Raw genomic sequence first — 14,473 nt, 5'->3', positions numbered from 1 at the left:
TATTAAATGTGCATATTTTTTTTTCACACCCATCATATACTATAAAATGATATACAGCACTTTTTTTTTGGTGAGGAAATTGACATCTCTAACTGTGAACAATAAATAGCAAGAGTTGAAGGAATTTCTCAAAGTATTTTATTTTCATTCAGGCTAAAGTTTGATATTCCTTCCCACCTAATTCCCTCATTTTTTTTAGGGTAAATTTCAAATAAAACCCCTGTGGTTTCACTAATTTTCAGATAAAGGACTGTGGTTTACTTTTTGTCAAAACGAGGACTGAGGTTTTCAATTTTAGCAAAATAAGGACTTTTTCGATTGATACGATTAAAATCACCTTTGACGACTTCAAAAATGACATATTTTAAGAACTACTAGTATTCTAAGCAACTTTAATTCTTCAACTTTTTTATTTCGAGATTATTTAGATGATGTTTGGTAAAGAGAGAGAAAGTTAATGTTTAGAGAGAGAAAGTTCCAAAAAGATGATTTTCTAAAATCGAAAATGTAGTTCCATAAAAAATATGACATTAAACAACTTTAATTCTTGAAAATTTTCATTTTCGGGTCGTTAAAGATAGTTTTACTAGCATTATTAAAAGTACGAAACCTCAATCCTCATTTTAACAAAAAGTAAACCACAGTCCTTTTTCTGAAAATTAGTGAAACCACATGGGTTTTATTTGAACTTTACCCTTTTTTTAGTCCTCCTCAAGACGACACATTAGCCTCTTTAGCAACCAATCCACTTCGCACTCTTTCCATAGCTATCCTTGCCTACAAAACAATGAAAATGATTGTAAATATATATATAAAGGGATAAAATCAAATTTGATCCTAGTGTTTTTCTAAAAAAAACTTATATTTAGTCCTAATATATAAAATAATATAAATTTAATATTAATGTTTCTAACCAATATCAATTTTAGTTTTACATTATAAAAAAATAAAAAAAACTGGTTTGATTGTTATTTAACTATCACATCAAATCTATGTGAGGAAGGTGTAATGTGACATTTAAATAACAATCAAACCAATTTTTTTAAGATTTTCGATATTAAATTAAAAATATTAAAATTAAATTTAAATTATTTTATATATTAGAGTTAAATTTGTAGTTAACAAAAGACAAGTAATTGGAAAAAGAAGTACATACTTGTTTATCCCAATCAGTGCAAAGAGTTATGGTTGAAAGACAAATTGCTTGCACAAACATTGCCACCGTTATCCCAATCCACAGTCCCTGCAATCATTTTCCATATTCAAATAATTAAACAAATAATGCTTTCTTTTTAAGGAGGTGAAAAAATAAGATTATACCATTTATTTTTAATATTAATATTAGCAATCAAAAGCAATTTTATCAGTAACAATAAGTTGGGTCAATTTTAAAATTATTATAAAATATAGATATTTTTTTATTATGCCATAATAGCACGTAAGTTGATTCTAAATTTTTTTTATAAATTAATAATAGAATTTGAGATTAATATTTTTAAATTCGGCGAAATATTAGATTTTTTTTATCCAACTCATACAAAATACAATATATTTTTAAAAATTTCCACGTTTAATCATATGTTTGTGATCTGTTACTAATTGGTGATAAAATGACGCACATTTGAAGTGCAGATGACAAGATTCATGATCAAAAATATAATTTGATGAATAGTTTCTCCAGTTGACCCAACATGTCAATATTGGAGGTAAAATTGCTATTGATTGTCCACGTTATGGATAAAATTGCATCATTTTAGATGTTAGAGGGAAAATTGCTCCTATGTATAAATGTTAGGTGTATTTTTACACCTTATCCTTTTTTTTAATTTTTTATTATTATAATCTAGTTTAAAGTCTAAAAAACATGTGTTTTCATGTTTTGTAGTATTTGTAATTTTTTTTTTGTCCAAACGGGATTGAAATTTTCACTTTGCGATGATGTTTTTCGCTTTGTTAACTATAAGATCTCAAAATTAAAAAATTTAAAAACTTGATGATATTTTAAGCAATTTTAGTTCTTCAACTTTTTAATCTCGATGTCATTTAGATATAGTTTGACAGAAAAGAAAAAAATGAATGTCTAAAGATACAAAACTCCAAAAATGGTAATTTTGGAAAACAAAAGATTTTGTTCCATGATAAAGAAAAATGCAGTACTAAGTAAATTTTAATTTTTGTAATTTTTTATTTATTAATTTGTAAAATGTCAAATTAAATGATTCTTGTTTTTAGCAAAACCAAAACTTTAATATCTGTTTAAACATTTTTCTTTTGTTATAAAAACCAGTACAAAACATAAAAGCAAATTTTTTTTAGATTTTATCCTAAAATTTTTTATTTTTTTTTTTATGAAACTTACCTTTCCTCCAACATGGAAGACGAAAGCTAAAACAGCAGCTAAAGGAATTCCAACAATATAATAAGAACCCATATTCACAAATGCTCCAATCTTTTGCCACCCACATCCTCTGCACGTCCCTGATTTTCACAATTTCATTTCATTATTGCAATATGCCAAACATCAGAGTCATATGAAATAAATACATAGACAGACCGACCTGAAAGCACAGTTTGAATAGCATTAATGAAATGTGAAGTTGCAAGAATTGGCATCATATGAGCCACATATTTCACCAATTCTTTATCATGGCTAAACAAATGCCCCCAATATCTTCGACCAGAAACAATAATTGTAGCCACACCCAAACCCTCCATAGCAACCATAAACACCGCAGCATAGACTGCTAAACGTGCCGCTTGTGGACGGCCCGCACCGAGTTCATTTGACACCCTTGTGCTGTAATCAAAATATTTTTGTTTTGTTGTTTTCTAGAAAAGTAGGCAAAATTCAGGAGTTTATATTAATTTCACAATCACATGTACCTTACAGCACCAGATAGACCGAAAGGGAGCATGTATGTCAGCATATGCATATTAAAGCTGCAAGTGTCCAAAAAAAACATACACATGATTAAAGCATTATTGTATTGTCTATATAGAATATTCTACTTGGATCTTATGACTGATTTGCCCCCTAAATATACTTTGAATATCAATTTAGTCCAAATTTCAATTTTTTTTTTCTTCAAATTAGTATTATGATTTGATTATATATGTGTGTAACCGTTTCTGTTGCTGACACGTATCAAAAGGAGAAATTAGAAGCAACCCTTTTATCCATTTATATATGAAAGTACCATATTCCATTAGTATTATATTTTTTCTTTCTAGTTGTGGACTAATTTGTTAACAATATACATCAAAGACGTCAAAAGCATCATGTCACTAAAGTAGCACTATGGGTTGTCATTATAGTAGATTTTAAGACAATATACTTACTAAAGTAGCATATATGTGTCAATGCAGCAGTGTTTACGATTAATCTTAATGATCAAATAAATTTCAACATTCATCGTTAGATCTAACCGTGCATATACCACTAATATTTTAGTGATTGAAAATACATGTCATGGAACGGTTTTAACCAACACTTCAAGCTGATAGTTAATATCCAATCTTATATTTTATATTAAGATCTGATACACCTACACATGCAAATTCAGCATGTACAATACAGACTCATCCTACTTGTATGTTTTTAATCTATAAATTAATGAGGTTGTCAGGACTTGAATCCTAGACTACAATATGCAGCTCCACCTAATAGTTAAGGCTAATTATATATCTTATATTAGTCTCTAACACATTTCACCCAACATTAAAGTCCATTTTAAAGGAAATTTTATGTTAATTTAAAACCTGATAGAAAGGACAGATGCTTCAAGTTTAGGATTTGGAAGCAGACCAGACAGAAGAACTACTATCTCCAGTGACCATACCTCCAAGCTGTACATTTCAACCAATTAATCATCAGAAAAAACTATTAATCCATAATGCTAATTAAATTGGAGAAATTAATAGATAAGATCACCTCACCTGAGCATTAGTGTTGCAGGAATTGCAAGTTTAAGAAACTTAGGAATACCATGAAACGTTTCTGATGAAAAACCAGTCCATGTCTCTTTGAAAGAAGGAGATAACAAAATATAAGCTATTAACATAAAAGCAAGGAGCCAACCGTAGATACTGATAGCCATTGAAGCACCCATTATTCCAAGGCTTGTTTTAAAGACAAGAGCCCAAGAAATTGGGATGCATACTAAAGTAGCAATTCCTGAAGCTATCATAAGTGAGTTTACTTTGTTTTGTGTCTGAAGGAATCTGACCACACATTCAACTAGAGCCATTGCAAAGAATCCAGGTACGAGGAGTCGAGAATATCTTCCAGCTTCATCTGCTATTTCGTGATTTTGTCTTAAGAATTTCAGAATCTCACCAGCGTTAGAAAACATAACTGCAATTGGAATACTTATTATGAGAACAATTAGCATTCCTCGCTGCATATGGATTCCGAGTAATCGATACTGTTTTGCTCCATATGCTTGTCCACAAAATGTCTCTAACGTACTTCCTAATCCTCTCTGAAAAATGCCACATACATAATTAAGAAGATTAATCATTAGAAAGGTTTAGAGAGATAAAAAGGGCAAATTACACTTCTGGTCTCTAAACTTTGTTCTTGTTTTCATTTATGGTCTCTAAGTGTTGCAATTTACTAACATGACGACTCATTTTACCATTGGACAAGATTATAACTGTAATAGCATATAACCATTCATTATATAGCTGATTAATTTTGAACGTTTTGGTTTTGAAGTAATGTAGTTGTTCGGTTAAAATAGATAAAATAGTTGTTTAGAGAGCAAATTCTAAAAATTCTGAAAAATGTGGTTTTAAACAACTTAAATTCTTAGAATTTTTTGTTTTGGTGTCGTCATCAGTATTTTTGACTTGTTCAACGATAAAAGAATCATGTCAGTAAAGTACAAAATTCAGTGGTTATAATCGGATTTTGAAGCTTAAGGGTCCTAACAAAAGTAAAAAAAAAAGTAGAAAGACCATAAGTGCAATTTATCCGAGATAAAAGTGAGAAAGAAAGAAAGAAAGAAAGACAGACAGATAGATGTATTCCTCTAAACTCCGCTAAGAAACCCAAATGACACCTGAATTTATAAAGTGTTCCGCTAGTCTCCAACCTTGTGTAAATTGATTTATTAGCTTCTCCAAATTCTTCAAAGTTATCTATTGCGTCTTTAAACTTGTTTATAATTATTACTCTAACTTGTTTAAAGCGATATGCGATTTCAATTTGTCTAAATTGTCTCTTATTCTGTGATATAGATTTAGATAATTTATCACGTCAAAGTGCTAATGAGATACTATGTAAGTCACAGACAAACTTAAAGTACTGAGAAAGATAGAGAAAAAAGTGTTACCGACAAAGTGTAACCAGCCATGGAAGCAAAAGAATTAGCAATAGAAGCAGCAGAAAGAGGAAGAACACCAAGATGACCAACAAATGATATACCAACCATCTGCATCAACCCACATGATAAATTCAGTAACACTAATGGAACAGCAATCAATATCTGCTTCTTCATCTCTCCCAATATCTCCTTCTTGCTAAATCCTTCTCCTTTTTCACCGACATTTTCTGTGCTTGCCTCTGCTGTAATATTAGGAGTATGATCATTTTTCTCAATATCCATATTTTTTAATGTCATGGGGGTCTGGAATTGAAGCTAAATAAGTATGGTGGGTTTGATTGAAATTGTGGGGATGTTATGAAAAAACAAGTGGTTGTCCTTTGGGGAAAAAAAGATGTTTTGTTTTATAATTGATTGAGCTATACATGCATCAACATTAATAAAGACACACGATAAAGAGGAGCAAAATGGGGTAGCAAAGCAGTCTAGTCTATTTCAATGGTTATCTTCACACTTATTTATACTAATTTCACGTAAATGTTGCTTTTTTAATATATTTTTCTGCCTTTCTTTGATTGGACAAATACTATAAGCTTATTATAATAATTCAAGACTAATACTAGTGGAGCTCAACAATAAGGAAACGACTCTCTGTGTTATTATTGTTCGAGTCCAGTATATAATTTCTGGCAGTCTCGTGGCACCCCACTTGAATTTGATCCCACTGTCCTTTTTAGAATCTAGGTCGAGCCATTTGTAATTCCTACAACTCATGTAACATCTCAATTGAGTTCGATTCCTGCTTTTGTTTTTGAAGTTCTCCGAGGACTGATATGTAATCTCCTTGTAAGTCTGTATGCGATCCAGTCTTGATCACATGCACCTTAATGATCATGTAGAATTTGGTCATTCACCATTAGATCTAAACTTATTAGAATCCTAAGGTGGAGATTCAAAGCATGATGAGACTTCAATTTAATAAGTTTAGAACTAACAGTGAATTGGCATGCGACCTTGATGTTTTCTCTTTTTCGAAAATGGAATTACCCCCTCCTCACAAATTTTAAAATGGAATTACCCCCTCCTCACAAATTTTGAGAAACAAAAAGGCTAACAACTCCCTCAACTTGTTTCCTAGAACTTTTTGAAAAACAAAAAGGATAAATAAGTTAACAACTCTCAAAACTTGCTACAAAAACTTAATTGTTTTTATAAAGTATAAAGTGTCTCATTAGTCCACTTGACTTTTTTAAACTGATATAATTTTAATTAAAAGATTAATACGTCATCCGTCACCTGAACTTGTCTAAAAAGTTTGATTGCTCTCTGAACTTTCAAAGTAGCCTAATAGCCCATTCTACTTGCTTAAACTATTCTATACTCAACTTGCTTAAAATGTAATATGTAATCATTCAATTGAAAAAAAAGTAAGCTGCATGCGGAAAGTGTGGTTCACGCACCTTAGAATTTTATTACATATTCCACAAAATATATTAAAAAAGAAGTTCTTACTTTCTCAATTATACAATTTGTTATTTCTAATATTACAACCTCATATACCCCGATCTTTCGTTTTACTTTTCTGATACGCATGCAACTTACTTTTTTACAACTGAGTGATAATTGACTACATTTTATATAAATTGAGAGACCTATTTAGACATTTTATGCATGTTAAGAGAACTGTCGGGATATTTTGAAAGTTTAGAGGACTAACCAAACTTTTTGAACAAGTTAAATAAGTAAAAAATGTATTAAAAATCTTAAATAACTTAAGATCGTCAATAGATAACTTTAAATAAGTTAGAAATTAACGAGGCAATATAAGAAGGTGTTTGGTTGCTGTTTTTCGACCTCATGTTTGCCTTTTCACTTTGAAAATGAGAGTTTTATGTGTTTGGTTGGATTGGACACATCATGTTTGTCTTTTAGCCGAAAAGTAACTTATTATAAAAGTAGAAATCCCTACTTTTTAGAAAAGCAACCATAACAGAAAACAACAAACAATAAGTAAAACAAACGAACGGGCCCTAAATTTATTTAAGAGGCTAACGAAACAGTACTTAAGTTTAGAGATCAAATAATAGTAAAAAAACTGATTCGAAACACACCAAGAATGTGCACTATAAGATGCTCCTACTACAAATGATGATGGTTGATAATCAGAAATATAATTATTAATGGTGTTGATTCTACTTTTATTAGAAAGAGAATCCCACCACAATAAATATATACTTTTTTAACCACTCCAACAAGCTCAGTGGATGTTACATACATAAAAATAATAATACAAAAATAAAATAAAATCAGACTAAAGCAATGTATAGTCTAAAGTATGAAAAAGTCCAGCTCTATATTAGACTTCACCATTATATATTAAGACACATTTAAACAATTTTAACCACTTTTAAACTAAAAGCAATTTTGTGATTGGTTTTCCAGGTCTAGATAATTTATGGGCTCCAGATGAAATAAAAAAAATAAAGGTCTTTTTAACAAAAACAATTTTACGTAAAACTTTAAAATATATTTTTATAAATAATAAACGAAAAAGTATTTCACTAAACTAAATACTTTATATTAAAAAATTTAATGTCTAAAATATTAATTATTTGGTCCTTTAAAACCTAAATGACATTAATATTATGAATAAAAAAATGGTTAATGCATCACAGCTCCCTAAATTTGTCCATAATAGTAGATTGAATATTCAAACTTTGTAAGTCTCTTACTAGCTCCTTGAATTTTTAAAATTTAGGTTTAATAGATTTTTGTATTTAGTTGTTACAAAATATGCAAGTTTAGGGAGTTTGTGAAACACTTGTAAAGTTTAAGAAACTAATCTACTTTTATGGACAAGATAGGGCCGACTCTAAGGGGCATCTTGTATAGGCGGCCGCTAGGACCTCTAATTTACGGGGGGCCTCCGATCGGAATTTCTTTTAAATTTGATAATTATTAAAATTGATATGGTTAATAAATTATATAGGCTTCGATTTATAATAAAATGCAGTGCTAGACTGAATGGTAAAAATATAATGGAGTTGTTTGAGAGGGTGCGAGTTTGATTCTTAGATCTGTATGTTTTGGTTCTCATTTTCTTTTATTCCTGATTTTCTTAATAATAAGAAGAATCTTATTATTGTATAAAGTTCGTTTCTCTTTTTATTTTTATTTTACTATTATTATTATTATATAATTTTAATAATTATTTTTTTATAATCTTAATTTTTTCCTTAAACCAAAATATTAATATATATTCAATCTAAAATGACTAATATATATTAATTTACTTGTTACAATATATTTTAGAGGACACAATTAATTTTTACTAATTTACTTATACTATTGAGTTGATTACATAACAACTTGTATCGATCAAATTTTTTATGATGAGGATTTTACAAAATCAAAATGAAAATTATAATCTAGTAGGACAACAATTTATAAGAAGACTTGAATATTTATGGACCACTGCAAAACGTTATATATGAACCACCGCAAACAATTTCTTATTCTTAAAAATAAGGGTTAAGGTGCAAAAATACCCCTAACGTTTTGGGTCGGGAGCAATTTTACCCCTAATGTTTGTAGCCAAGAGCAATTTTACCCCTAATGTTGATAATTTGGATCAATTTCAGACACTATTATAAAATACATTCATTTTTTTCTTTATTTTGCACCAATTGCATATCAATTTGTTCTAAAAAAAAGAATATAATGTTTTTTGTAATCTAATAATAAAATTAGAGATAATATTTATAAATTCGGTGAATTTTTTGATTTTTTTTTCTCTAATTCGTACAAAAGACAGTATATTTCTTTCTTATTTTTTCCTAATTTTTTTCACATCCCAACATATGTTTGTGATTTGTTACTGATAAAATAACGCATGTGTAAAGTGTAGATGACAAGATTCATGACCGAGAAGACAGTTTGATGAATTATTTCTCAAATTGACCTAATTTATCAACGTTAGGGGTAAAATTGCACCATTTTAGACGTTAGGAGTAAAATTGCTCTTAACCCAAAACATTAGGGGTATTTTTGCACCTTAACCCTAAAAATAATATATGTATATTTTGTAGGCTTATATGGGTTGAGCTCGGTATTTGAGTTTTATGACGTGATTTAATAAAAAAATGATTTTTTTTATAATATAACATATTGAGCTAATTAGATAACAACATATATACCGATCAATTTTTTTTTTATTCTAGGTATATTTTTACAAATTCAAAATGAAAAATGATAATCTAGTAGGGCAACAATTCATAAGAAGACCCAAATGTTTATGTACCGGCTCTGAGCATAGACCAGGAGTGCGACCACCTATGGCCTGAGCCAAAAGGAGCCTAAATTGTTTTTTACTGTATATATTATTTTTTTACTGTAGTTATAATACTCATTCATACCTAGAAAATGATCATATAATATGATGTTTTAGGTCTAAAATACATCCAAATTTCTATTTTAAACTTTTAAGTATAACTTTTTTTTATTAAGAGCTTTTTTTATCTCTTTTTTCGCCTAAGGCCCATAAAAATGTCAGGACCGGCCCTGAGCTCAGGGAGTTGGTAATACGAAATAATAAAGTTCAAGGAACTGGTGAGACATTAACAAAGTTTAGGGAGCCAATATTCTATTATGGACAAGTTTAGGGAGTTGGTGATGTATTAGGTCCAAAAAAAAAAAAGTTAGGAAAAAGAAATTTATTTACTCTGAATGGATTAGTTACAAATGACAACATAAGCTGGTGTTTACACTGAATGGATTAGTAAGTAATGAGCCATTAATCTGTTGATACTTAGCTAAGCAAGAATAATCACCTGACAACACATTAATACCACTAATCTGTTCCAATAATTTTAGATTATCTTTTGGTTAAAATGAAAAGTTAAAAGGATTCTTGTGTTGGGATTTTATAGGTATCCTAAAGGAATATATGTTTTTTTTTTTTTCTCCAATTTGTTATTTTTATATTTAAGAGGATGTTAACATCATTCCCTACTTAAACAAAGTTATAATACGACTAAAAGAAAAACATATTGAAAAGGGCACATGTTAGGGGTGTTCAAACTTGGATTATTTGGGGTATAATTGGATTTTTAATCAATTCATATAAGGATATTATTTTATGAGTTGGATGGGTTATGGTGGATTATATAGGTTGGAATAATTTTTTTTAGATGGATTGGGTGGGTTAAGTTTATATGGATTGGATGGGTTGCAGTGGGTTGGAACTTATTTTGTTTTCTTTACTATTTTTCTTCTATTTTTTTTTAATGTGAAATAGTATAGGTTAAATACTAAAAAAAAGTTAAATTGGCATTATGTGGTTTAAGATATATTTGTGTTCTTTTTACTTTTATCGAACCATAAATCTCATTAATAAAAAATACTAATAAAATATAAGGATACAAATTAAATTTGACCCTAACGTTTATAGAAAAGTGTAGATTGATTCTAATATACGAAATAATACAAATTTATTTCTAACGATTCTAGGCAATATCAATTTTACTCTTACATTATTGAAAATTTGAAAATCCTTGTTTGACAATCTTATAAACTTTAATTATGTCTAAGATATATAGTGTGTTACTAACATAGTTATAAAAAATTTATTACATATTTTGTATAACTATGTTTAATAACTAAGTTTGTTACATATAACCAATTAAGGTTGACTTGAGTGGTTAAACGCCTCAAACAAAGAAAAAAAAGTTAGAAATTCGAAGTAATAGAATTTGTAGAGTCTTTAGTCGATTCTCATGTTTTTTTTTAACTCTATTTAGGCCAATATTGTTTTTTGATTCTCATGGTTTTTTTATTCATTTAAAATTTTTAAACACATATTTTTTTAATAGAGTACATGAATCGTCAGAATCGGTGGACTCGCTCGATTCACCACCTATTCAGACGTCATGTCCGATTCAGATATACTTTTTTTCCATTTTATATATTTTTTTTGTTTTCCCAATTCTCCGGTTTTACAATTTTCATTTTTTCAATTTAAAAAATATCGAATAATGAAGGGTTAATATACATATTTTCCCCTGTATTTGTCCGTTTTGATACATATGCCCCTATATCAAATAAACACATAAATATATCTTTATATTTTTCAAATTACAGCAAAAATATTCTAATCTAACAGACTAATGATGTGGCACTAACATTGCAACACATCAGTCTCCACAACACCATTTTTAGCCATAATCTCGCTCGACTTCTTCATCCTTCCTTCTCTACAAAGCCCATTGATTGATGCTGCCTCTTCAATTGATGATGGCTCACTATGAGCACGATGAATTTCAAGCTAAAAATTTAACCTGGAAATTTAGAAAACAAAAAGTGTAACTATATTATAACGGGTTACTTGAAATTGCTTACGTGTCCAAACTGCTGGATCAATCTGACGTCTTAATGAACCTGTAAAACAGAACATAGGTCAGATGGGGTCTGAGTTTAGTAAACTCACTCTGATTCCTAAGTCAGTTTATGATTGGATCGGATTGAAAAGTATGAACTAGTTGAGAGATAGTAGTTAACGTACAAAACCTTCTACCAGAACCGGTTTATTTATGATGTTTGTTTAAGTTAAGGTTGTAATCTCTTTAGAATAAGTTTAGGATTCCTTATTCCTTAAGGAGCCTGAATCCTGAGAGAAATACTTTATCTCATAGGATTCCGAAAGATTCTGTTGTGATTGGGGGTTAAAGCCCCGCTTGCCAAATTTGGCCTCTATAGATGTCTCTAGACCGTTATAGTTGAACTTGGGCCGCTGTCATTCGGACTTGGACCGCTAGTTCCCGCATGTGGCCTTTTAACTCTAAGGAGGGTGGAAATGATGTCATTTCGCATGATATCACTATATATGAAACCTTTGTCAATATTCTTCCTTATTACATGGCAATCAATGCCAATGTGTCTAACCTTCTAAAAAATCCGGATTGTGTTTTCTGCTTGATTATTATAAAGGGTATATGAACATGAATGTTAAATTCAGGCAACGAATAATATAACCACTTCAACTCATATATCGTTGTAGCCATAACTTGATATTCAACTTCAACTGAAAAATAATGAATAACAATTAGTTACTTTTTAGATTTCCATGAGATAAGGCTAATCACCAACAAAACACAATTACGAGTAACTAACTTGTTAGTTTGCATAACCCTATTCTAAGTCACATTAGCTGGTGAGCTTGAAATTATTATCAACTTGATAAAGCAACCCCATTATGTTTGTTCCCTTTGAATAATGCAAAACATACAAAGTAATGAGCATAAAATGTACGTGTACTTCTAGCGTAAGTATCAAGTAATACATTGTGCTTGAGTACAAAAATCTATAAAGATTTTGTACAAATCACTAGATATTAATAGTTCCTCGCATTCTAGATGAAACACTTTTGAAAGTTGATTTGTGACATAAACTAAGAATGATAGTTATAAAAAAAAGGGCGGCCCGGTCGCATTACGTGTCCCCGCTGAGCGAGGGTCCGGGGAGGGGTCCCACCGCAAGGGTGTATTGGGGGCAAGCCTTCCCTTGCCAATTTAATTGGCAAGAGGCCGCTCCTAAGACTCGAACCCGTGACCTCTTGTCACACGACAACAACGTTTTACCGTTGCGCCAAGGCTCGCCCTCTCTAAGAATGATAGTTATATTTGAAAAAAAATATGGTAACAAACTAATTAAGGTTCTTATTCACTTTCTAAAACCATATTAATTATTAAAATATTACTCAAATTAAATATAATAAAAATTCTTACTTGAATAAGATTCGATATCAAAATTTTGAATAATATTGTCTTGCATAATATTTTTTGGAAAACAAACGGGAAACATATTTCCACTTTTAAAAATCTATATCTCTATTGGATTTTAACAAGGAAAAATGCATTCAATTCAAATATTCTCATAAGTACCTCTATTCTATAAACACCATACAATCAAGATCTAATCCTCATATCCTAACTATGCCACAATCTTTACCAAGTATAGCCAAAGCAAATAAATACGCATTAAAAGAGAACATTACTCATATGCCAACTTCAAATCATCTCATGCAATGAATAACTACTCACTCACTATAAGCATCAAAATTGTAAAAAAGAGAAATAAAAGGGAAGAATAAAGCTGATTTTTGCAAGAAATAGAGTATCCACTCCAAATGGTGTTTATGCTAATGAGAGGAAGAAATCATCACTTTACAAGCTGTAGAACCTAAGGTTAAATTCTTTCCTAGAGAAAAGTGCCCTAAAATTTAATGGCACAAATAATGCCCAATGTTTTAAAGGTTAATGATAAGAAGTTGTCATTAAAAATATCCTACTTTATTAAAAATAGTCATTAAAAAATTAAAACGATCGAGGTCGGGGTATATGATTCTAATATTAGAGAAGACAAATTTTATAATTGAGTAGGTAAAAACTTCATTTTTAATATATTTTATGAATCATGTAATAACAATCTAAGACGTGTACAATACATATTCCGCATTTAACTTATTTTTTTTTTTTACAATCGAGTAATTAATAGATTATATTTTTATACAAATTCATGGGGCTAAATAAACACTTTAAATAAATTTAGAGAGCTATCGAGCTATTTGAAAGTTGGGACCAATCAAGTTTTTTTTATTTTTTTACAAGTTCTATCGAGCCTTCAAAATATATCCAGCTTGGCCCTATCATTCTTCAAACATCCAAAATGCCCCTGCATGCAAAAAGTTGAACTTTCCATTTATCCACATCAATTACCCACCTGCAGGCCCGTTCCTGAGCATGAGTAGGAGGGGCGTCTGCCAGGGCTCATGGATGAAAGAGTCTCAATTATAGTAATGTATGGTACTATTATAGACTTTTAAACTATACTTGATTAAATACAAAAAGAAAATATACTTCGATTAAAAACGTTGTTATAAGATTCTTTCCAAATTAAAAATCTTGGCATTAGATTAAATTAAAAAAGAAATTATACTTGATTAAAAACGTGGGCATCAGTTACTAAGTAGTGTTTCTAAATTCTCTAATTTATCTCACATTCTTTCCAAATTTCTTAATAAAAATATTGGACATAAATTCCCTAATTTATCTCAGAGTCTTTCCTTAATTATCTCTCCCACCCATTATTCC

At 29.8% G+C, this 14,473-nt stretch overlaps 1 protein-coding gene across 1 annotated transcript; it reads right to left on the bottom strand.

Annotated features, from left to right (window-relative positions):
• Nucleotides 1-5,802, bottom strand: LOC136204109 (protein DETOXIFICATION 17-like). The gene is made up of 8 exons (XM_065995306.1): nucleotides 5,337-5,802; nucleotides 3,937-4,481; nucleotides 3,760-3,846; nucleotides 2,884-2,940; nucleotides 2,559-2,797; nucleotides 2,360-2,478; nucleotides 1,157-1,243; nucleotides 1-777 (listed from the first exon to the last, which is right to left on the bottom strand). The coding sequence occupies exons 1-8, from the start codon at nucleotides 5,622-5,624 to the stop codon at nucleotides 712-714; spliced, it is 1,488 nt and encodes a 495-aa protein (XP_065851378.1). The 5' UTR covers nucleotides 5,625-5,802; the 3' UTR covers nucleotides 1-711.
• Nucleotides 5,803-14,473: the final 8,671 nt, after the last annotated feature.

Source organism: Euphorbia lathyris, chromosome 8 (assembly GCF_963576675.1).
Source record: "Euphorbia lathyris chromosome 8, ddEupLath1.1, whole genome shotgun sequence".
Classification (NCBI taxonomy): domain Eukaryota; kingdom Viridiplantae; phylum Streptophyta; class Magnoliopsida; order Malpighiales; family Euphorbiaceae; genus Euphorbia; species Euphorbia lathyris.
The sequence above is the reverse complement of the archived record's forward strand: the minus strand, read 5'-3'. Positions and strand labels throughout refer to the sequence as shown.